This window comes from Muntiacus reevesi, chromosome 18, assembly GCF_963930625.1.
Source record: "Muntiacus reevesi chromosome 18, mMunRee1.1, whole genome shotgun sequence".
Lineage (NCBI taxonomy): Eukaryota > Metazoa > Chordata > Mammalia > Artiodactyla > Cervidae > Muntiacus > Muntiacus reevesi.
In genome coordinates, this window is record NC_089266.1 from 36,649,588 (window position 1) to 36,671,781 (window position 22,194).

Consider the following 22,194-nt stretch of genomic DNA (forward strand, 5'->3'; position numbering starts at 1 on the left):
CCCCAATGCCATCCCTACTAGTGGAATGCCCCCCTCAATCTGTCCTCCCCCTCAAAACTGTCTCCCAAATTGTTTCCCCCCGCCCTGACAGCAGACTCTCCTCCAGCCTGTCTCCTCCCACCCTGCCGTGCGTGATCTCTGATGAGGCCAATGCCTGTCTCCTCCTGTGACTCTTGGGGCACCTCCTCAGCTTCATTCTCCCCTACAGTCCCACCTGTTCTGGACACTCCTGGCATGTTCTCATAGTCCAGTTCTTCCCCCGCTGACCTCAGGCACCTCCATAACCTGTTCCCGTGCCCACAGGTGTAAGACACCCCCACTGGCTGGCTCCTCCCCACCAGCCCCAGGACATTCCTACCTCCGATCTCCCCTGTGGGGGGAGCCTCGGGGCCCTCTGCGAACTGTCTCCTCACCCCCGTGAGGTCAGAGACAGCTGCCCTGGGTTCTTCTCCTGCAGGCCCAGTCACCCACACCACCGCAGGCCCAGGACCTGCCATGGGAACTCCTACAGCTGCATGCACCCCCAAAGATAAAGGCACCCTCGCAGCCTCAGGGACGGCTCTGTCAGGTCTCCTCCATGGGTCTGCAACGCCTTCAGAGCCAGTCTCCCCGTCCACAAGTCCTGAAGCCCTGGCAGCCACAGGCACCTCAGTCACGGGTCTCCTTCCCCATATACCTGAGCCATCCCCAGAAGCAACATCGCCCACCAGCGGCCCAGGGACCCCGGCAGCTGAGGGCACCCCCACCGTCACGGAAATGCTGGCAGCTGCCACCGGCACCTCAGCAGTCTGTCTGCTTCCAGATAAGCCCGAAAAATGCCCAGAGAGTATCTCCTCCCCCACAGGCCCTGGCATCCCCATGGCTGTGTGCAGCCCCATGGTCACACATGCTCCCCCAGACTGTCTCCCTCCCACCAAGCCTGAGATGCCCCCAGGCCCCATCTCTTCACTCATGGGCCCAGGCACTCTGGCAGTGGCAGGCATCCCCATTCTGGTGGGATCCATGGCATCCGTAGGTCCCCACACTGTCTCTCTCTCCCCGCATAAGCCTGAGACACCTCCAGAACAAGCCACCTCCTGCACAAGCCGAGGTGCCCTGAGAGCCACGGGCACCCCAGCATCTGCAGACACCCCTGCAGTCAGAGAAACTCCTGCTGTCTGTCTCCCCCCTGGCAAGTGCAAGAAACCTCCAGAGCCAGTCTCCACCCCCAGAGGACCACACACCCCAGGGGCCCAGGGCACCTCAGCAGGCACGGGCACCCTGGCACTCTGTCTCCTTCCCCACGAGCCAGCATCCTCCCCCGCCAACCACAGCTCCTGGGGAGCCATGGGTACCCCTGAGGCCGTGGGTCTCCCGGCAGCATGAACCCCTGCCCACAGGTTCCAGTCCTCCCTGGAGCTGCCTTCCTGACCCACAGAGTCAGACACCCATACAGCGGCGGGCACCCGGGCAGCTTCACCCCCGGGACTTAGCGCACACGGAGCTGGGGCACATCTATAGCTGGATACCCCAGCTGGCTCTGGCACCCTCACGTGCTCAGACAGCCCTACAGCCTGTCTCCTCAGGCAGAGACAGGAAGCGTCTCCACAGCCAGTCTCCTGACACACAGCCCCAGGACTCCCTACAGCGGCGGGCACTACAGCCTCCTGCTCCCCCCGAGCCTGCCTCCTTTCCAGGAGACTCAAGTCGTTCCCACCATGGGTCTCTCTGACCATGGCTGGCACTGCCTCAGCCAGAGGCACCCCCGGAGCCTGCTGTCTACCCCACAGGCCTGGAACGCAGCAGCAGCTGGTCTGCACTCCTCTGGTCCCCGATAATCCCACCGCCTGGGACACCCCCAGTGGCTGCTGTGTTCCCCACAAACCCAGGACACACCCACAGCCTGTCTCCGTCCTGGGAGCCCAAGGCACCCCTGTAGCCTGTCCTATACCCCAGTGGCCTGGAACATTGCCAGGGCCTGCCTCCTGCTCCTCAGGACCACACACTGCCCAGCCCGCAGTCTGGGCAGCTTCCCAGGACCCTGAGTTGCCCCCAGAGCCTGTCTCTGCCCACCCGGCCTGTCCCCTCTCCCTGAAGCACGGGGCACCCCCACATCGCACTCCCTCCTCAATCGCACGAGGCACCTCCACAGGCTGTCTGGTGCCCCACAGGCCAGGAAGAGTTCCTGGGCCTGTCTCCCCCACAGCGCGCCTCCTCCGCCGCACAAATGGAGCACCCACAGAGGGGGTGTCCCCTTGGGCCGCTCTGTGCACAGCTGTGGTCTGCCCTCTCCCCCACAAGCCTGGGGTGTGCCCACAGATCACTTCCTGTGCCAGAGCCCCAGGCACCTGTGCTGCCCGCTGTCTCCCCCAAGGATCCGGAGCCCCCCCACAGCAGAGCTCTCCCGCCACAGCTCTGGGTACCTCCACAGCCTCAGGCCACCCCGCGGCCCCGGGCACTCGCAGAGTCAGTCCTTTTACTGAAGAGCTGGGGGCAACCCCATAGCCAATCCCCTCCAAGGGCCCAGGCACCCCCACAGCTTGTCCCCTCCCGGGCAGGTGTGGGGCAATCCCGGAACTTGCCTCCAGAGTCTCAGGCACAGCCACAGGTGGCATCCTCACAGCCTGGCCCTGCCCACAGCAGCCCATGGCCCTCTCACAGCCTGCCCCTGGGCCCGGAGGGATGGATAGTCCCCGGCCCTGGGGGGCTGCCCCCACCTGTCCTTTCACCCACGGTCCGGTGAGACCTTCACGACTGGTCTCTACCCACGAAGCCCGGCCAGGAACCCCCCTTTCAACCGGCCCCTCTCCTGCGGGCACAGGATGGAGCTCGACTCTGCTTCGTTGCCTACCTCCTGAAGCGGCCCTCAAAGCCTGCACTTTCAACCACAGTTCCATAATGCTCCCCTGCCCCATGGATCCCGGACGACCTTTCCTCTCACAGCCCCGGGGACTCCTGTAAACAGTCTCCTCCTCCCCAGTGCCAGTCACCCACACAGAGCCGACAGGCCCCACCACCTGCGGTTCCCCCACAGCCCCGTTTACCCACACGGTCCCACGGTCTCGTGCAGCCTCCACCGAGCCTGCAGGGCCAGGTGTTCCCGCAGCCTCGTTCTCCCCCGAGGCCTGGGCTCTTCCCGCTGCTTGTCTTCTTCCCCATGGCCGCCGACGACTCGGCAGCCTGTCCGCACTCACGCAGCGCGTCTCCCGCACGAAGGACCTCGCCCGGCGCCTAGTTCCACGGCCTCGGAACATCCCTGCACCCCATCTCTTTCCCCACGGCCGCCGGACTCCGCGTCCGGACCGGCTGGGTCCCACGCATAGGCCCGGTCTCTCCGCCGCGAGCTCGCGCACACTCGGCCCGGGCAAGGCCCCTTGGCCAGCCGCCCCACTCATCGCTCCAGGATGACTCCCGCCTTCCCTTCGCAGCCCCGGGGCACTTTCTGTCTCAGCACCAGCTCCGAGGGCGGCTCCACACACGCTCTCACACACTCAGCTCCAGCCCTCCAAGCCTTCTTCCCTCCCAGCCCCCTACCCCCGCCCAGTCCCGGACGCCCGCCCCCAACTAAAGCCTCGGCAGAAGAAAAGGTAACTAGTGCCGACAAGCGGCAGGATCCGCCCCGGGTCAAAGTCTCCTCTCCCTCAGATCCCGGACTCCTAACGCAGCTTCCCAGAATCCCCCCAGCTCCAGCCGGAGCCCACCTGGCCTGGGGAGCGGCGCGGCTACCAGGAAGCCTGCAGGGGGTGGGTCGCGACTAGGCCCCGCTTCCGGTCGCTGGCCCAGTCGCTATGGCAACAGGCGCAGGGCAACTTGGGAGCCGTTAGAGCTCCGGAACCACCAAGGGGCTCAGGGACTGCGCCGCGGCAGGTTTTGCAGCTACTGCATATGGGGCTGGAACCGGGACCAGACTGGGGCAGAAGCCGGGGTTTCGGGGTGCCACCGGCGCAGAAAGACCTGACAATGCAGAGCAGACAAACTGTGCGGAAGAATTTTGGCCCTCAGAGGCTCCCATAGCACCACGGAGCCTGGCGGGCTCCCCAGGCCCGGCCCTACCCCCCGCCCATTAGTGGCGGAACCCGAGACACCACTAGCGTTCCGAGGCACGCTTTCCCTATGGCCAGCTACGAAGAGGTGAGCGTGTCCGGCTACGAGGAGTTCATGCAAGTGGTGGAGCAGCACAGTGGCAAGACCATTTTCGCCTACTTTTCTGGTTCTAAGGACGCCGAAGGGAAAAGCTGGTGCCCCGACTGCGTGCAGGGTGAGGCCAGGATTCGGGAGGCAGCTGCCCAGAGGAAGTGGCTGGAAGGCCGAGGTTATAGCCAGATAGCCGGGTGGAGGGGAAGCGGAGGAAGTCTTGCTCCCGGAGTCCCGCAGGGCGATTTGAGCTTTCCTCTTGCCTTTTCCTACCCTGTTCCGACTCTCCTCAATATATTAAGACCTTCACGCCCCACCAAAAGTGCTCTTCTAATCCTTCGATCCGGGTAATCTTGGAATCTAGCCCTTTGGAACTTTTCACTTCCCCAATATGACTAGTGTCTTGCAGGACACGTGAGATGGTCTCCTTTCCGTAATTCAGCAACGATTTATGTCTTTGATTGTGCTGGGCGCTGTGGCCTGGGGACAAATCAGAACTGAGAGGCGGACCTTACCCTTAAAAGATTTCTGATTTCTCCAATCAGAGAAAAAAAAAAAAAAACCTAACGTGTTAACCTCAGTGAACTGCACGGTAGTTTAAGTACTTAGCAAGACTGAGGGGAAGGAGAGGGACGCTGTTTGTCAGCGCCTGATTGTAGAGTTGGTTTGTAATTACTTTCATTTTTATCAACTTTTTAAAAAGCTGAACCAGTCGTACGAGAGGGGCTGAAGCATGTTGGTGAAGGATGTGTGTTCATCTACTGCCAAGTAGGAGAAAAACCTTAGTAAGTGGCAATGGGTTCTCTATTTCTCAGACACACACTAGACTTGCAAACAGGCGAGAAGGGCCTTTGTGATTCAGCTTCTGAGTTCTAAGGTTCAGTCATGGATAAGTCAAGCAAGTAAAAGATATTAAATACAAATTAAAATTTTGAGTGTTCAGCCATTTGTATTAGGTAAGGGCAATTCAATAATTTGGCTTGATGTTAGTTCAGAACTTAATTGTCTTTACATTTATTTTATATCTTAGTATATATTCACTTAAATGAAATTTTGCACAGGAGAATAGGTCATAGACGTCAAGGTTTTTTAAATGTTTACAACAAAAAATGATTGCTAAAGGCTAAAGTGGGAATGTATCAAATATCAAGCAGACTTTAAGAAACCAAGTAAATGTTTTTCATGATCACTGTCTCTTTTTGAAATAGTTGGAAAGATCCAAATAATGACTTCAGGAAAAACCTGAAATTAACTGCAGTGCCTACGCTACTTAAGTATGGAACAGTGAGTATCCTTCTTTAACTGGTTTGGAGATACAATTCACCCTATCAAAACTCTTCACTCGTTCTGGATTGAAATTTGAAAAGATCTTGACATTTCATCCCAAACATCACACTGCTCTCCACAGTGCATTCAAAACAGACAACTTGGCCGTTCATCCCTATGGCCAATCCCAGTGACATATTAATAATGCAAATACTGGGTTTTTTTTCCGTGACTTTTAAAAGCCACTCTTATTTTAAAATTCTGTAAGCGCTGCTGAAGAAAGCTGATTCACATATAATTCCTTAAAACAGCGGCATCACTAGTTGTTTTCAACTTAATTCATAATCCTGGAGGAAATGAAAGGGCACCTCCTCTAGTCATGGCCCTGGGATTCTCAATTAGAGTGAAATTGGACTTGCTGTCTCCTGTTTTAGTCCACGGAACCAAGTATTTTAATGATTCACCTTAAGGTAAATATCTTTAACTATTTCATAAAACTTGTTACAACTAGTTGATAGTTTCTGTATGGGATAATTTCTGTTTCAAGACTTGTGTCATTGAAAGCATAACAACTCATTCCCTTCCTAATAACAGTTTTGTAACCGTGGGTTAAGATACGACTGTTCTTCTCTTACAGCCTCAAAAACTGGTAGAATCTGAGTGTCTTCAGGCCAACCTTGTGGAGATGTTGTTTTCTGAAGATTAAGATTTGCTGATGGCAAATTGTGTCTGTTTCCAAATTTGCTCTACTATAAAAGAAACTGTATATCTGCTTTGAATTCATGTTAACAGTAAGTAAATTAATCAAGGATGATGTAAAAGAAATTGGTATGTATCTAAACAATAGAACACTATTAAAATGCTCCTGAACCCTCAAGTTTGCTTTAATATAAAGGTATTTTGGGGCTTCTCCATTGGCTTAGTGGTAAAGAATCTGCCTGCAATGCAGGGGATGTTATATGTTCGATCCCTGGGATGGGAAGATCCCTTAGAGGAGGAAATGGCAACCCACTCCAGTATTCCTGTCTGGAAAATTCCATGGACAGAGGAGCCTGGCAGGCTACAGTCATGGGGTCACAAAGAGCCAGATACAACTCAGTAACTAAACAATAACAAGGGTGCTTTTAAGCTACCATAGGTAAAATAAGTCTTTAGGAGTGGCAGTAGTAGCACAAAGGTATTAGTGGAGATGACAAATACCTCAAAGACCCTAACAGTCCAGTAGACAGCTTCCAAATCTTAAAGGAGTTAGGATCTTTTACCTTAAATTCCATGAATTTACAAAGAATCGTTATTCCTAAAACACCTTTGGCTTTACAGTGTAGAACTTAACCTAACCACTGAAGGAAAGTCCAGCGCCATCTACTCCAGCCTCTGCCTAATGCTGGCAGTTTTGTTACAGGTCTCTGGATATGCTTCACTGGGATGAGGTGGGTGGCCAAGAGATCAGAGACTATATAACCTAGTGGTGGGAAGGACTCCAGTCTATGAGTCAATCTCAATAGTTATGACTAACTGTAACCCTAGGCAAGTTATTTAACTTGTCTAAACCTCAGTTTCCTCCTTTATGAACATGGATCATTCTGAGGATAAAATGATAATGCAGCTAAGCCTAGGACCTGGCTTTGTGGTATCTGCCAAATAAATGTCAGCTTTCTCAAATGAATACAAGTATCTGAGGCTCCTCACCTTTGTTCTAGTCCAAGGTCAAGAGTCCAGTTAGTAGTTAACCACCAGTCTTCTCCCTGCCATTACTAAGTCAGTGACATACCAATGATTCTTCCTTAAAGCTCTCTTGCAAAGCAGCTCGTGACACAGGTATGTCTCTGGCCTGTAGAATTTAAAAACCTTAATGCAGTTCCTGGTGTCTGATGTCAAGTGGTCACTGACTATCACTCTGCAGAGGATGGGTGGGGTAGCTGATGTGAGGGACAGCAAGGCTCCAGGAGACAGACCTGTCTCATGCCCCACTGCCTTAAATAGGTCTACAGCACCTAACATTTCTGTTCTTCAAACATTTTTGTGTTAAATACTAAGAAAAGCTTACAAATCCACAGGGAAATCAAAGTAAAACAATTCTGGTTTAACAGAAATAATCTAGTAACAATAAAAGTTCAATTAAATAAGCACACTAACGGTTCTGGCTGCTACCATAATAAAGGTACGCAGGAACAGTCTTTTTTTTTTTCTTCACTGTACAAAAGCAATATATACATGTCTTAAGAGCCTGGTCGGGATCCAGCTTTTTATTTTCCTGACGTGTTATTCTGCTGTTGCTGCTCCGCCAGGGCTTGCTGAAGGCGCATCCGCTTCCGGGAATAGTGCTGCCAATGCAGAATTTGCTGCTCATCAATAAATTTCGCACACTGAGCATTCACCAGCTCCTTGCGGAAGTGTTCATACTGGAGCAGTTCTAACATGTGTAAACACTGAGGGTACCTGGGGTTAAGTTTATAAGTTAATGATTGACATCATAATACCACGCTCTAGTTAACTCACTTAAACATGCTTTTGCAGTCTATCATTTCTGTAACATTAACTTGGTATACTTTGGTAATACATTTTTTTTCTGCTTATACAGAAAAGCTAATCATCAAAAGTCAGCAAAATTTTCAAATGTGAGAAAATGTAAGCTTAGAAAGATTAAATAATTTACCTAAGACCACACAGTAACTGGTAAACGGCGTAACTGTCAACTGGTAACACAATAACCGGTCAACATCTGGGGGTAAATCACACTATTCTCTTCTGGTGATTTCCAAGGTAAGGAACAGGAACACTTTATTTTCATAATTATGTGTTTAATACCTATTGGTTTTCCATAAACTATGATAAGAAGACAGCTTTTAAAAGTGGGTCAACTTCAGGAAAAACTATGCACAGATCTTGTATTCCTGTTTTCCACAGGGGTATAAAAATTCTGAAATTATGTACATATACTCTGAGGTTGAGCAAATACACTGTAAACAGAAAACCAAACTGCTGGCTCTCAGAAAAGTAGTTTCAGATTAAGGAAGGAGGGAGGCTAGAATGAATCCTGTTATTAAGTTGGAATCGAAAACATCAGGATGAACTCATGGCTTTATACACACACACAGATATAGAAATAGATACACACAGCACATTTCTAGCTTTATGTGTTGAGAGAGCCTAGAACCAATGACACTCCAGGACCAATGAGCGCACCAAGTACCCAGATCATGGGTTTTAAATAGTATTATCCAGGGCTGGATGGAGACGCAGCTGATGCTACGGCTAACACGGGGAAAGTACAAGATGAGCCTGGAGTATTACTGACTGGCAGAAAGAAAAATGCTCGAAAAATATAGGGATATGTTGAAAGTACACAGGAGCCAATTTGAAGGGGCTCCCACTGGCTATATCCGGGATCACTACTCCCAAGAAGATACATAATTATAACCCACACATAAAGAATTCAGGAGTCCATACTGATATAACTTTATAAAATGAATAAATAAATCAGGAACAAGGAAACAGTCTGTCCTTACAACTGAATTTCAGATATTTACATAGTCTCAAGCATTCCCTCACAAGATATGTATTAAATACAAAGTGTAAAACAAGTAACTTGATACAGAGAAAACTAGCAGCCACCAGCTAAACCAGGTCATCAAAAGTCTGGGGTGGAGCCTGAGCTCTGCATTTCTAACAAGCTACCAAGTGATACCGATGCTGCTGCTCTGAGGACCACAGCAGGGCCCAACACCATGTTTCCTTACTGAATATTTGCTTCCTATACTCCAGAGATACGTGCTGCTGCTGCTGCTAAGTCGCTTCAGTCGTGTCCGACTCTTTGCGACCCCATAGACGGCAGCCCACCAGGCTCCCCCGTCCCTGGGATTCTCCAGGCAAGAACACTGGAGTGGGTTGCCATTTCCTTCTCCAATGCATGAAAGTGAAAAGTGAAAGTGAAGTCACTCAGTCCTGTCTGACTCTTGCAACCCAATGGACTGCAGCCTACCAGGCTGCTCCATCCTTGGGATTTTCCAGGCAAGAGTACTGGAGTGTGTTGCCACTGCCCTCACTGCCAGAGATACATAGTTGCTTGTAATTGTCTGCAGCTAAGGCTGGAAAGCCCTACTCACACCTACTCTAGCTATTTCCTTAGCATGAGGATGTTCTATTAACAAAGACCTAGATTTGAAACCAGCTCTGCCCATTCTCCAGCTGGGTGTCCTTGAACAGGGTACTTAATTAATCTTTCTTAAGGTTTAGTTTCTTCCTGCATAAAATAAATTAATGTGATAACCAAGAGGACTGTCTTCAAGTAACAAATGCTACTTCTCAATAACTGGAACTTAGACATACAGTGATCATTTATAAGACTTGGAGAAGACCACGCTCAAAGTAAGGGACTGTAAGTATTTTAATAGGCTACAATTATAGCATCAACCAACAAGATGAAATAGAGGAGATACAAAAGCAAAGTTTGCATTTAGATTTTTTTAAAAACAAATGAGAAATAAATGGAGAACTCAACTAACAGTACTGATGAAAATGAGAACTGAAGGATTTTATCTGACATAAAGATCCCAGCAAATCAACAATGAATCCTTGACTGGAAGAGAGAAACTACAGCTGCAGGTCGTGGCTATTAGTGAAATGGTGGAGGAAACTGTCTAGAAGAGGTAGCTGCTCCTCTGCTCTAGACAATGACTGACCTGGGAGAGCAAAGACCTGGGATTACCAGATCTTCCAGAATTTCAAAGAAGCTGGAAATCTGGATCAAAATACAAAACTCTCCACTCTTTAAATGTTGGCAACTAGTAAACAAAAACCTTGTGCAGAAATGAAATGGGGGTTAATTTGCAGCCTCTCTTAAATTTAAATATCTGAATGCCTATTCTTCAAGAAGGCATAGATTGGTTCTGGATTAATTAAGGGACAAAACTAAGAACACGAGTTAAAGTTACATAGAGGTATATCATGTTATAATACAAGGAGGAACTTTCTGGAATCTAGCTAACAATGGAATTAGCTGCCCCTGAATGGAGTAGTATGTGTTCACTGGAAACCTCCAGCCAGTATACAGACGACCATCTCAGCAATGTTGTGGGTAAAATTGAACCTGACAGTGTCTAGGGCTCAGTGTCCAACACTGAGTCTCTAAGTCTATAATACATACATATGACAAGTTGCAATCCAGTAAAAAAAAAAAAATCTTTTCTCTGGATTATTAAATGAATAAGTGGTTCTTTTATAAAAGGCCAGTAAGAAAAAAAAAGGGGGGGGGCAGTAAGGGTGGAAAGGGTCCCAGAGGCAACAGCAGGATGTGAACTTCATAAATCAGCTGTTATTAGAGAAAAGTGGCTTGGCCAAAGTACTAGTCTGAAACATTCTCCTCTCAAACTTGTGTTTGTTTAGGGGAAAAAAAAGGCTAGATGTTTCATCACTGCTTTTTGACTACCTATTTAAGACAAAGCAGAGATGGGAGTTCAAGGCTTATTTTTTACCATTAAAAAGAAATGTTTGTGATTGTAATATGCTCCTAGCATTTCACTAAGCCTTAAAACGAGAGTATCTATTGCACAACTTGAATGATAAGTTCATGTATTTATTATGTAAGATATATAAAATAAGAAAGCAACTATTAAGACTCGGGTAAGGTTACCTCCTCCAGAAACCCTTGCTTACAAAAGTAGCCCTTTCTATGTTCTTTCATTTTCAGGCTATGGTTGTCATTGCATATATAGACTGTGGGCTCCTTGAGGTCAGAAACTCAGTGAGATACAGGGAGTGGTACAAGATAAGGTCAGAGAAGACAGGGACAGATCACTCAGGGCTAAGAGACTAGATTTTCTTCTGCATGCAATGGGAAGCGACCAAAGGGTTCTAATGGAATGTTATTTCTATTTTTAAGAGACCAAATTGGTTTCTGTGTAGAAAATGGTGGTTCTTTGTTTGGCAGTGCAGGGAGAAAGGAGGAACACCAGTGAGTAGATACTGCAGTAATCCCAATTAAGTTAGAGATGAGTGTGTCTCATATTAAAATGGAGGCAACTGAAAGGAGAGCAGAGATTCAACAGGTATTTTTTCCAATGTGAAACTAAGAAGTCTATTAAACATCAGTGCTTTGGAGTATAATAAAGTACACACACGTTTAGGACTATAAAAATTAAACTTACTTTAGATACTTGGCATATTCTGGTTCTTTCCAGTAAAGCAAGTACTTAAGATAATTAACAAAAGCTTTATCTTTGAAGTAACCTCTTTGGGCAAGAACTGAAAGGCATAAAAAAAAAATACATCTGTAGAGCACATCAGTCCTTGGACTACCCATTTGTGACTAACATAATCGTAAAGAATTTACTTACATAACATTCCCACCACCAACACACACTGAATTCAAAACAGAAGTCCCAGTTTGCTCAATTATATATACCAGTATAAGTGCAACAGTCATTCCATTCTATTGAGAATGTATAAAACTAGATACTAAAGTCATCCCTCAGAACCCACAGGGAGTTGGTTCTAAGAGACCCAGCAGACTCCAGAATCCACAGATGCTCCAATCCCTTGTATAAAACAACAGAGTGCCATGACAGTACCGTCACCCTCAGGATGGGCAGATTCCACCAACTGAGGTTGCATTCAAGGATACAAAGGGCCAACAGTACTATGAATTTTGACTCCTCTATCAGAAATCATAACTAGCTACTCAATTCAATGAGGTGCTCAACAACTTACAGTTAAGGTAATTTGGGTTGGCTAAACACTGTACAAATTCCAGCTCCAACTGAAACCGCAGTCGATTTCCAGCATCATCTAGGAGAGAAGATAGCAAAATCATCTAAAATAAATGTCACTGTATAGAATGTCACGGATTTGTAGACAGAAAACAGCAGTACAGACACCTGACTAATGCTGGGTTACATAAAGAAGAGCATGCAAATGTTTTCCTAAACTGGGTGTGGAAGAAGAAAATCCTTCCTTAGAAGTCTAAGGAAAGCAACGCCCTGATTTAAAAAAAAAAAAAAAGGTTTATCTAAAGTTAAATTATCAAAGAAAACAAGATCATACATGGAGCAGAACATTAATCACTCGTGAGCCACTATGTTGGGACTTCACAGTGATCAGTAGGATAAGCTGCAGCAATGTGCCTTGCCTTATTTTGATGATACGTTACAAGCTGTTAAGTAATCAAGCTTAGCAAAAGCAAAGTAAATACTAAATCCATCAAGCGATGTTCAGAATGCAAGATGAAAGACACCCTGAAAGATCAAGAAACGCGTGCTTAGGTGAGACCCGTCAGTGGCACAGTAATTCAAGAGTTCGCTGACGATATTTTAAACTTAGGCAAGCTCATCTGAGATGCAAAAAAACAACTCGAGGAAGCGATTTATGATCCAAACTCTCTCTTTTAGTCTTGCCGGAAGCCGGTGGGGCCAGTGTTTGAATAACCAACGGGGAGAAAGGATCGGCCAAACAAACTCTGAAAAAGCCAAATTACCTTCGCCCTTCCAGACGCTAGAAGAGCCCTGGTCCCTCCCGCTCCGATCACTCACTCTGCCGGGAGTTGGGCCTGGATTCTCAAAAAATTCCGGGAAGCAGGTGTCTGGGCCTGGGACAGTTTCTATTTGACAAAACAAGAGGCTCGGAGCGCTACTCACCTGTCTCCATAGCGACGGCCGCGGCCATCACCAGCAGTCACTCTTAAGTCTCCAGCAGCCCCACACAGCCAGGATCGGAGAAACGGGGGAGGTCCGGAAGTCGCGGCGTCCCCTTCCTGCCGCGGAGCCGTGTGGGATGCGGGGGCGGGCACAGCTTCGCAAGGGGGCGGGGGGCTCCGCCCATCCAGGGCCCGCCCCGACCGGACCCCGCCTCCACCCGGACAGGCTCCTGACAGGCTGGGGGGGCGGTGCGGGGGCAGACGGAGCTCTCGAAGGGCTGAACCCAGGGTTCCCAAGGAATCTTGGGCCTGCCTGCCCCAAGATCACGGTGCCTCCACGTGGGTCGCGGGACCCTCGACTACTGCTCTGCCTGCGTCACAATAGCATGTGACGTCGCTCCTCACCTTATAAAATAATCCTTCGGGGATCGTGGGGCGGTGGGGCCTCCAAAGGTCAGCCTAGCCCCGTTACCCCCATAAGATGGCCTCACCCTTTCGGGGAAAGCCCTCTCCGGCCCGGGCGGAATCTATCCACTCCGAGGAGACGGCGACGGTCAGCGTGGAGACCTCGTCCCTCCGCGTGGAGACATCCTACCGTCACGTGCGGACATCTTCCCGGCAGGTGGAGACCACCCAGCGCCGCAGCGAGGAACCCTCCGTCTCCCCCTCTGGGAAGCGACTCCCTCGAGTCCTCGAGGTGTCCTCCCAGCACGTGGAAACCCGCTCGCAGCTCACGGAGACGGCTTCCTGCCACGTCAGGGCCTCGTCCCTGCGGGTGGAGACGTCTGTGCACCGCGTGGAGAGCCCGCCGAGGCGGGAGAAGCCGTCCGCCCGCCAGAACGTCCAAAAGGCCCGATGAAATGCTGCCTTCCTCGGGGTCACGAGAGGGCCATGGCCCTTGGCCAGGGCAGAATCGCCTCCAGTTCGCAGCCTGCCTGCTGCCAGGTGGACCGATCATCTTTGGTTTCCTGGAAACAGTCCACAAATCAATTTAAGAAAGAACCAAGCTGCGGTTCCAGGACTTAGCCAACATTCATTGACCCTCCTGCACCTTGGACCAAAGGCAAGTCTTTGACCCAGTGAACTATTTTAATTTGAAGCCAGCACAAAAAGTTTTCAGGCTCTAGATATGTGTTAAGCTGATGGAAAAGAGACTGTTTGAGCCTCCAAGGCAGGTGAGTTTTTAATTTGGGGCCCCTTGAATGACCTTAGCTGCCTCAAACCTGGAGAAGGAAATGGCAACCCACTCCAGTATTCTTGCCTGGAGAATTCCGTGGACAGAGGAGCCTGGCAGGCTATAATCCATGGGGTCACAGAGAGCTGGACACGACTCAGCGACTATCACTCACTCACTGATGACCTTGGCTGCTTCAAACTTATGGACAAGGAGCAAACAAATCATAATCGGTGGAATTAAATGCCTGCTGCAAACCTGAGGTGCAAGCAACAGACTTTCCTTAATTAATTAGTTGGCCTGTGTTTATGTTTCAATATATTTCTCTTCATACCGAGTCCTTGTGCCTGGTAGCCATGCACACAGGTTTTAATAGAGGTCACACACACAAAAAAAATAGAGGTCACATGTAGTTCAAAGTGAAAAGTGAAAGTCAACAATCAAGAATAATCTTAGAAAGGAAACGTGACCTGTGATTTGAGGAGGTGCAGGTGAGGCATATTTATTGAGTACCTACTCTGCGGTGGGCGTGCATTTGGGCTATAGCAGTGAACAAGGCAAACAGGGTCCTAGCCCTCGGGGAGCTTACATTCTAGTGAAAAGGCAGACAACAGATGACAAACCATGAGTTTTCTATTGTGATGAGCACTATGAAGGAAACAGACAGGTGATGTGATAGAGAACATGCTGACCGGTACCTGTTTTTCTAAGTTAACCTGGTTAGCAACAACTGAAGGCAGGTCAGGGCTACCCCCAGATCAGTAAATCTTAACAGATTAGTAGGTGGAATCATTCAAGGTGGCCTTGGCTAGGAATGAAGGGACATCCCTGCTTTCAACAATATGTGCTATTTATCCCATTTAGCAGGATGTAAAGACCTCATTGGGAGATAGAGTACTTGCTGTTGGCAGGCACTGTGCCCAGTCATTACTCACATTAATTCATTTAATTACAGGGGAGTGCACCGGAATAGGGCTCAGGCCAGGGGAATGTCATAAAACCCCAGAGGCACCCCTGGTGCTTCTGCTTCATCAAACTTCTGCTATAGACTAATACTTAGACTTTGGAATTTTAGTCTTTGGTGAGCTTACTCTCTCTTTTTAATGTGACAGACCATGTGCATTAGATACACACTCTTCATCAGTGTTTTTAAATGAGCAAAGTGCTTGCTTTTCTTTAACTGTTCTTTATTAATGTTTTCATTACAAAAGTGATAACGTGCTTAATGTAACAAATGAAATAATTCAAGATGTGTAAAGAATCTGTCATCATTGCTTTCCATTTTCATCCTCTGGAAATAATTTGTGTCAGTAACTCGGTGTATATCCTTCCAGACCTCTCTGCAATAAATGCTCCTGATCTCCTTATTAGTCGTACCTGGAAAACTAGTTGAAAGTTTACTGTGAAGAAGCCAAGAACTTGATTTCTAGATGATTGACTCTCTTGGAATCTAATCCAGTTTGTTTTACTTAATAAAGAGACTGAGGCACAGAGAGAGAGAGCCTGCCTGCAGTAGCACTGCCCCCCCTGGACTGTCAGAACAGCAAGGATTTTACCACTGCAAACTCACTCATTTAGTTGTCAGTGGCCTGTCCACAATACCCATTAAAGATACCAAGAGAAAAGGCTAGAGTAATTAAATGGTTCTTTAGTGTGTCTTTGATGAGATTCTTTACCAGTCCCAGGGCCACTTTATCTATTAGGCACGGCAGGGTGTAATCCTAGGACCTGCAAAAAATGGTTGAAGCTTCAAAAATCCATTGGCTTCAAAATCCAAGTAGAAGAAAATAGCAAAGTTGAAATTAATAAGGGTCAATGGGCACACCTTGTAATATGAGTCATATGATATGGATCAGGACCTCCAAAGATAATATCTAAGATCCAGGCTTAAAATGGCTCTGCCAAGATACCTCCATACTGATACCTGGGCTTCAACAAGATGACAGGGTAAGGCCTCTCTCCAAAAGTGTTAAGACTGGTAAGACTTTGATTCCTTTATTTTCTCTTTTCTCTCCTCTAAGCAGACTGACCTTCCCACTGACTGAGAAACTAGACCTCTGATAAGTGAATTCATCCCTCTGGGCCTCACTGCCCCCACTGAAAATGAGATGTTTGGACCAATCTTTGAATATGTGATTCCCGAAGTGAGGAATGCAGACCCTGCTGGTGTGCAAGATGATTTTAGGAGGTATGAGAACATTTTTTATTTTGATAATTAAATATTTATTTCAGTGTTTTTCTTTTGTTCAGTCACTAACTCGTGTCTAAGTCTTTGCAACCCCATGGACTGCAGCACACCAGGCTTCCTTGTCCTTCACCATCTCCCAGAGCTTGCTCAAACTCATGTCCATTGACTTGGTGATGCCATCTAACCGTCTCATCCTCTGTCGCTCCGTCTCCTCCTGCCCTCAGTCTTTCCCAGCATCAGGGTCTTTTCCAGTGAGTTGGCTCTTTGCATCAGGTGGTCAAAGTATTGGAGCTTCAGCTTCAGCATCAGTCCTTCCAATAACTATTTAGGATTGATTTCCTTTAGGATTGACTGGTTTGATCTCCTTGCTGTCCAAGGGACTTTCAAGAGTCTTCTCCAACACCACAGTTCAAAAGCATCAATTCTTTGGTGCTCAGCCTTCTTTATGATCCAGCTCTCACATCCATACACAACTACTGGAAAAACCACCCAGACCTTTGTGGGCAAAGTGATGTTTCTGCTTTTTAATGCTCTGTCTAGGTTTGTCATAGGTTTGTCTTTTCTTCCAAAGAGCAAGCGTCTTTTAATTTTGTGGCTGCAGTCGCCGTCCACAGTGATTTTGGAGCCCAACAAAATAAAATCTGTCACTGTTTCTACTCTTTTCCCCATCCCTTTGCCATGAAGTGATAAGACCAGATGCCATGATCTTCATTTTTTGAATGTTGAATTTCAACAGTGAATTATATATAATATAAATATAAATGGATTATATACATATATATATAATCTTATATATATGTATATAACTAACATTCATACTTGTTATTTCACCAATATTTTACTTAAGCTATAGTGGGCATTTTTTAATGTTTAAATTAATTGATTTAAAGAAAAAATAGATTACATAAACAGTCGGCCTTCAGTGTGGCCAGAAATTTAAAAGTGATATGGAACACATTGATTAGTGTTTGGGAAATGAGGCACTAATTTAGTTCCCTAAGTGAATGGATTTTTAGATGCATGAGAAAACCTGGGACTGTGAGGTCTATTTATTATATTGTAATCAGCATTTTTCTTACTCATGAAATAACAAATAGAAAATATAGAACATATCAGAGTGTTCACACATAGTAAAGGTAAGACTTGCTTTGTGAAATTTTTCTGTATTGTCACAGTGTGGTAAGTTTCCTCAGTCGTGTCTGACTCTTTGCAACCCCATGGACTCTGTCCTTGGGATTCTCTAGGCAAGAATACTGAAGTGGGTTGCCACATCCTCCTCCAGGGGATCTTCCCAACCCAGGGATCAAACCCGGATCTCTTAACATCTCCTGCATTGGCAGGAGCGTTCTTTACCACTCGCACTGCCTGGGAAGCCCTGTCACAGTGTAAAATATGTTAATATTGGGAGTCACTATCCAGAAAGCTGAAAAAAGAAAATGCATCCTCTGAGTCCATGCCAGTGTCTGAGTTTGTGCCATGACAGACCGTGGACAGCAGAGGTCAGACCATCCCCACACCGCACAGCAGCAAAGGCTGATCCTTAGCTGAGCAGAAATCTCAGGGGCATGCCAGGAGGCACAGAGGCCTGAGGCCAGGCCTGAGGTGACAGAAAATCACAGTTGTTAACAGACAATCCAGCTTGTTTGCCTGCGGCAGTGACCACTTCTAAGAGGGACCAGAGCGCCAGGGCCAGGGAGCACTCCAGGCGGCACTGCCGCAGCCACTTCCCAGCCTCCACCCGCAGGCCGCCTTCTCATCTCTGAACTTTTCCCAACACCCTGGGGATGCTTCCGTGTCTGGTGCTTCTAAGTCTAAGGCCCTGTGATTCAAGATTAGGCCCAGCCACGTTCCTCTTGAAAATCAAAGCGTCTTCGTGTGACAGGCCCACACTGATTTAAGGGCGGACATTCGTGTGACACGTTCCATTCCAAAAGGAGCCTTGAGAGTGGAGGCCAGCCAGCACACAGTGAGCCCTCGCTCTCCCCCAGGCACCCCTGCCTCCTTCACACCAGCATGAGGTGGATCAGAGCACGGGAGCACAGAGAGGTTAAGGCACCTACCCCGAGTGACCAGCCAGGAAGAAGAGGGGCTGAGACCCAAGCTGACTCCAGAGCTTGTGCCCGTAACCACTAGCTTCTGCTGAGGCTGGAGAGCCAGAGAGCCTTCCCAAGTCTCTTTCTTTTTTTTTTTTTAATTTCTTTTTTCTCCCCCAAGTCTCTTTCTGCTAATCCCAGTGTCATGTCCAGCAGCCTCTTCAGTCCACATCCTCCCTGATCCTCCTGTAGCATTTGACCCCAAGGACCATCCCCTCCTCGAAATTTTCTCCTCCATTGGTTTCCATGGAGGAGAAAATCCTGCCTGTCCTCAAAGTCCTGCCCCATTTCCACCCTCACCAAGGAGCCTGGTCTTCCACCCAACCCTGAGCCCGCTTCCCGAATCTTCTCACTCCCCACTGCTGCCGCTCTGTGTACAGCACACATGTGATCGCTCTTTAAATTACTCCGGCTTGTTTATTCCTGTCCCTCCCATGAGACTGAAAGCACATTAAGGGCAGGGCCTATCACAAAGCCTCTTTGTGCGCAGCGACTTGCCCAGACCGAATGAACAAGGTTTGGTTTGTCTGGACACAGGCATCGTCACTGAATGTTCTCAGCCGCCGCTGTAAGGCACGGGCATCCCCTGGCAGTAAGCAGGGAAACACAGGGGGGTGTAGCCTCTCCAGAGCACAACTAAGGACACATTTGCAAAGCCAGATGGTCTTTGAATAAAGACAGAATTGTTCAATGACACATGCTCACTCATACTACATGGTCTTTTTCCCTTTTTATTCACTCACGATTTATTGAATTCCTGCTCAGTGCCAGCTTCTGAGATGGTCGCCACGAGCTAGGGGAAGATGGAAATGGGATGATTCAAGTCCGGAAGCAGACCTGTGCCTACTGTTGGGGTAGGCCAGGAAAGGTGACCCCATGAGCCCTCCTTCCCTCTGTCTTCCATCTGTTATAAATTGCCTTCACCTCATGATGCTTCACCTGGGAGTCCAGACTGCAGCTGGCTTAAACAGATTGCTGTGCTTGCAAATAGCAAGACACTTCAGCCTGCAAAATCAAACTTTATCCCTTTTCTTAAATAAGGATGCAACTCCACTGTGTCAGTTCTGGCTTTACTTCTTGGGGTGTGACCTTGGAGTGATGCAGCGGGCATCACCCAGACTCCCTGGGGCCACCCAAGTGAGCTGGCCAGGTGGGCAGCCTCAGCTGAGACTGTCTCCCCACCAGTCTGAGGTCTGCGGATCAGGCTTCATGGTTGGAGAGCTCCAGACAAGGAACGGCAGGGCAGATCACTTGGGAAGACAGGAGTGTGTGAGGAGCCAAGGACCACTGTTCGCCAGCAAGGGTGGGGCCACCCAAACATCCAGGTGGTGGGATCATGTATGTATTATTTTTTATGTACTGATAGTTTTTATTTTCTGTTTATTTGCACATACCATGGTCTTCATATTCGCTATTTGTGTAAATATTTATAGCAGCCTTCCTATAGCCTGTTGGACAGAATGGAGAACATTGCACTCGTCATCCTTTTATGTACAGGCCTGTTATTTTTCTGTTGAATTGTTTCCTCGCAACCCACTCCCAGGAGTTTAATTACCACAGGCAAGGGGATGAACATTTTAATAGCTCGAGAGCCGTATTGCCTAATTCCTTCCCTAGAAGACTATGCTAATTTGCAGGGCCCCTGACAGTGTGTTTAAGCTGGCTTTACCACAGCCTCAGAGCATGAGATGTTATCATTTCCCTAATGAGTGCTAATTTAGTAGGTGTGGAGTAGCACATTCAGCTACTCTAACGTGCGTTTCCCTGACTACATCGAGGATGGGCATGTTGTAGGCACTGGTCCCTCCTTTCAATGGCTTCCTGCTACATTGTAGGCCCCGTATGTCTGTCTCTCTCCACCTCTCACTGACGGCGTGTCGATCTCTCTCTTTCTAAGCCTGTCTCCATCTTTCCACCTCTGAATCCTGTTTTTCTCTGGTTTCTAACTGGGCAGACACATGGCTGATTCGTGACGGTCCTGGACGAGCCCTGACAAGCTGCCGGCTGGACCCAGACGCTGGGCCCTCCCCAGTGAACTCAGACGAGCTTCTTCCTTCCAGCGGGGGCTCACCTGGGCTGACCGCCCAAGAAGTGGCTGGGAATGACCAGGCTGGCCCTCCTCAGCAAGCCCCTCTCATGATGTGTGCCAGGTTCTCCATCCTCAGGACAACGCGCCAAACAGGCCTGCATGTCCTGGCACTTGGGAATGTGGGGTCTGACAGAGCCAGTGAGCGGGGTCCCGGAGTCCAGCTGGGTGATGGCAGAGGGGCCCACAGAGGCCAATGGCTCCCTCGAGCCCTTTGCCCAAAGTGGTAGGCAGAGCTCGCTTATCAGGCAGAAGACCCCCTTGGCCCCACGTGGATGGAGAGCACCCGGCACTCCATAATGTGGTGGGAATGGGGGCCTGGCACACTGCTTCACTTCCAATGGTCTTGAAGGTTCTTGGGCACTTGGGAAGATTCCAGAAAGACTTCAGAAAAGCAGCTGACCTCAAGGGAAGCTATGCACATGCGCCCGGTGAAGCCCCGTGCTTGGCGAGTTGCTGACTCCAGGCACCAGGCCTGCCTGCCGCCGCTTGTCACTGAAGGTCGACGGGCCTTGGGGGGTCTGGGCCTCTGCAGTCACCTCTCAGACTCCGTGGATGGTCCTAGAACATTAGCATCAGAGAGATTGTTAAAAGCCAGACAGGAACTCTAACATCAAGTGTTCTGCCCTTTCATTTAATGTTTTCAACATAACTCAGCTCTTTCTAAAACTATTATTATATAACAAATGCATGGAAAAAAGTGAACGTGTTAGTTGCTCACTTGCGTCTGACTCTTTGTGACCCAATAGACTGTAACCCTCCAGGATTCTCTGTCCATGAAATTCTCCAGGCAAGGATACTGGAGTAGATAGCCATTCCCTTCTCCAGGGAATCTTCCTAACCCGGGGATCGAACCCATGTCTCCATAATTCCAGGCAGATTCTTTACCGACTGAGCCACCAAGGAAGCCCATAAAAATGCATGCCCATTCTTAAATATTTGGAAAATACAGAAAACAACAAAGAAGGGAATGCAATACCATAGATTCATCAAAGATAATTATAAATAGAAATAATATTTTTATTATCACTAAGATCATACAGTATATATTATACAATTTTATATGTACTTTATTCACTATAAATTATACATTATAAGCATTTTCAACATAGTGAAATATTCTTCATAAACACTTAATTCTTACATACAAGTTTTGAGTGAGACACACAAATAAATACTGAGTTAGCCAAAAAATTAATTTGTTCAGGGTTTACTGTGGAAAACCCTGGATGAACTTATTGGCTAACTCAAACTTACTGTTATCCCAATGTTTGTCATCTATGTTTTTCATTTTTCAAGGATGTAAAAACACACTGGGGTGGCAGGGAAACACTGAGGTAAAACTGTTTTTAATATAAATCTTTGTCCACAATTGGAATTTTCCCTTAGATTATTCATACTCATAGAGTATAAACATGTTTTTAGTCTTTTGACTTTGCTTTCCAGAAAGGTTGAGCTAATAACACATATTTGTCTCACCACATATAACTACATGAAGAAATGTCACCTTAAAAACATTTACTGATCCGAAAGACGATGAGTCTATCGCTTCCTTTTAATAGGTAATTTGAGACTCGGTGAGGAAAAGAGACATGCCTGCGGTCATCCCAGGAATGTGTTATCTCATGCCATCCTCTCAACAAC

The 22,194-nt window shown here is 47.9% G+C and overlaps 5 protein-coding genes across 7 annotated transcripts in view; 2 read left to right on the forward strand and 3 right to left on the reverse strand.

The window, feature by feature from the left end:
• KIAA0753 (KIAA0753 ortholog) overlaps positions 1–4,038 on the reverse strand; it is a 56,590-nt gene extending 52,552 nt beyond the window's left edge. For 2 of the 3 annotated variants that reach the window (XM_065910725.1, XM_065910724.1), the window contains exon 1: positions 3,681–4,038. The gene's annotated coding sequence lies outside the window, so the exon portion shown is untranslated. Of the gene's footprint in view, positions 1–3,027; positions 3,043–3,680 lie in introns of those variants that run through there. The other variant, XM_065910726.1, reaches the window with a different exon arrangement.
• On the reverse strand, positions 18–3,476 carry LOC136150160 (collagen alpha-2(I) chain). The gene has a single exon (XM_065910915.1). It carries the CDS (start codon positions 3,372–3,374, stop codon positions 18–20), a length of 3,357 nt encoding a protein of 1,118 aa, XP_065766987.1. The 5' UTR covers positions 3,375–3,476.
• On the forward strand, positions 4,035–6,204 carry TXNDC17 (thioredoxin domain containing 17). Its single transcript, XM_065910734.1, has 4 exons — positions 4,035–4,237; positions 4,817–4,898; positions 5,322–5,397; positions 6,017–6,204. The coding sequence occupies exons 1-4, from the start codon at positions 4,093–4,095 to the stop codon at positions 6,083–6,085; spliced, it is 372 nt and encodes a 123-aa protein (XP_065766806.1). The 5' UTR covers positions 4,035–4,092; the 3' UTR covers positions 6,086–6,204.
• MED31 (mediator complex subunit 31) lies at positions 5,104–13,190 on the reverse strand. Its single transcript, XM_065910731.1, has 4 exons — positions 13,011–13,190; positions 12,088–12,165; positions 11,526–11,622; positions 5,104–7,818 (listed from the first exon to the last, which is right to left on the reverse strand). The coding sequence occupies exons 1-4, from the start codon at positions 13,036–13,038 to the stop codon at positions 7,626–7,628; spliced, it is 396 nt and encodes a 131-aa protein (XP_065766803.1). The 5' UTR covers positions 13,039–13,190; the 3' UTR covers positions 5,104–7,625.
• A 137-nt stretch (positions 13,191–13,327) lies between these two features.
• C18H17orf100 (chromosome 18 C17orf100 homolog) lies at positions 13,328–21,374 on the forward strand. The gene is made up of 3 exons (XM_065910733.1): positions 13,328–14,184; positions 16,208–16,371; positions 20,419–21,374. The coding sequence occupies exon 1, from the start codon at positions 13,491–13,493 to the stop codon at positions 13,866–13,868; it is 378 nt and encodes a 125-aa protein (XP_065766805.1). The 5' UTR covers positions 13,328–13,490; the 3' UTR covers positions 13,869–14,184; positions 16,208–16,371; positions 20,419–21,374.
• The last annotated feature ends 820 nt before the right edge of the window (positions 21,375–22,194 follow it).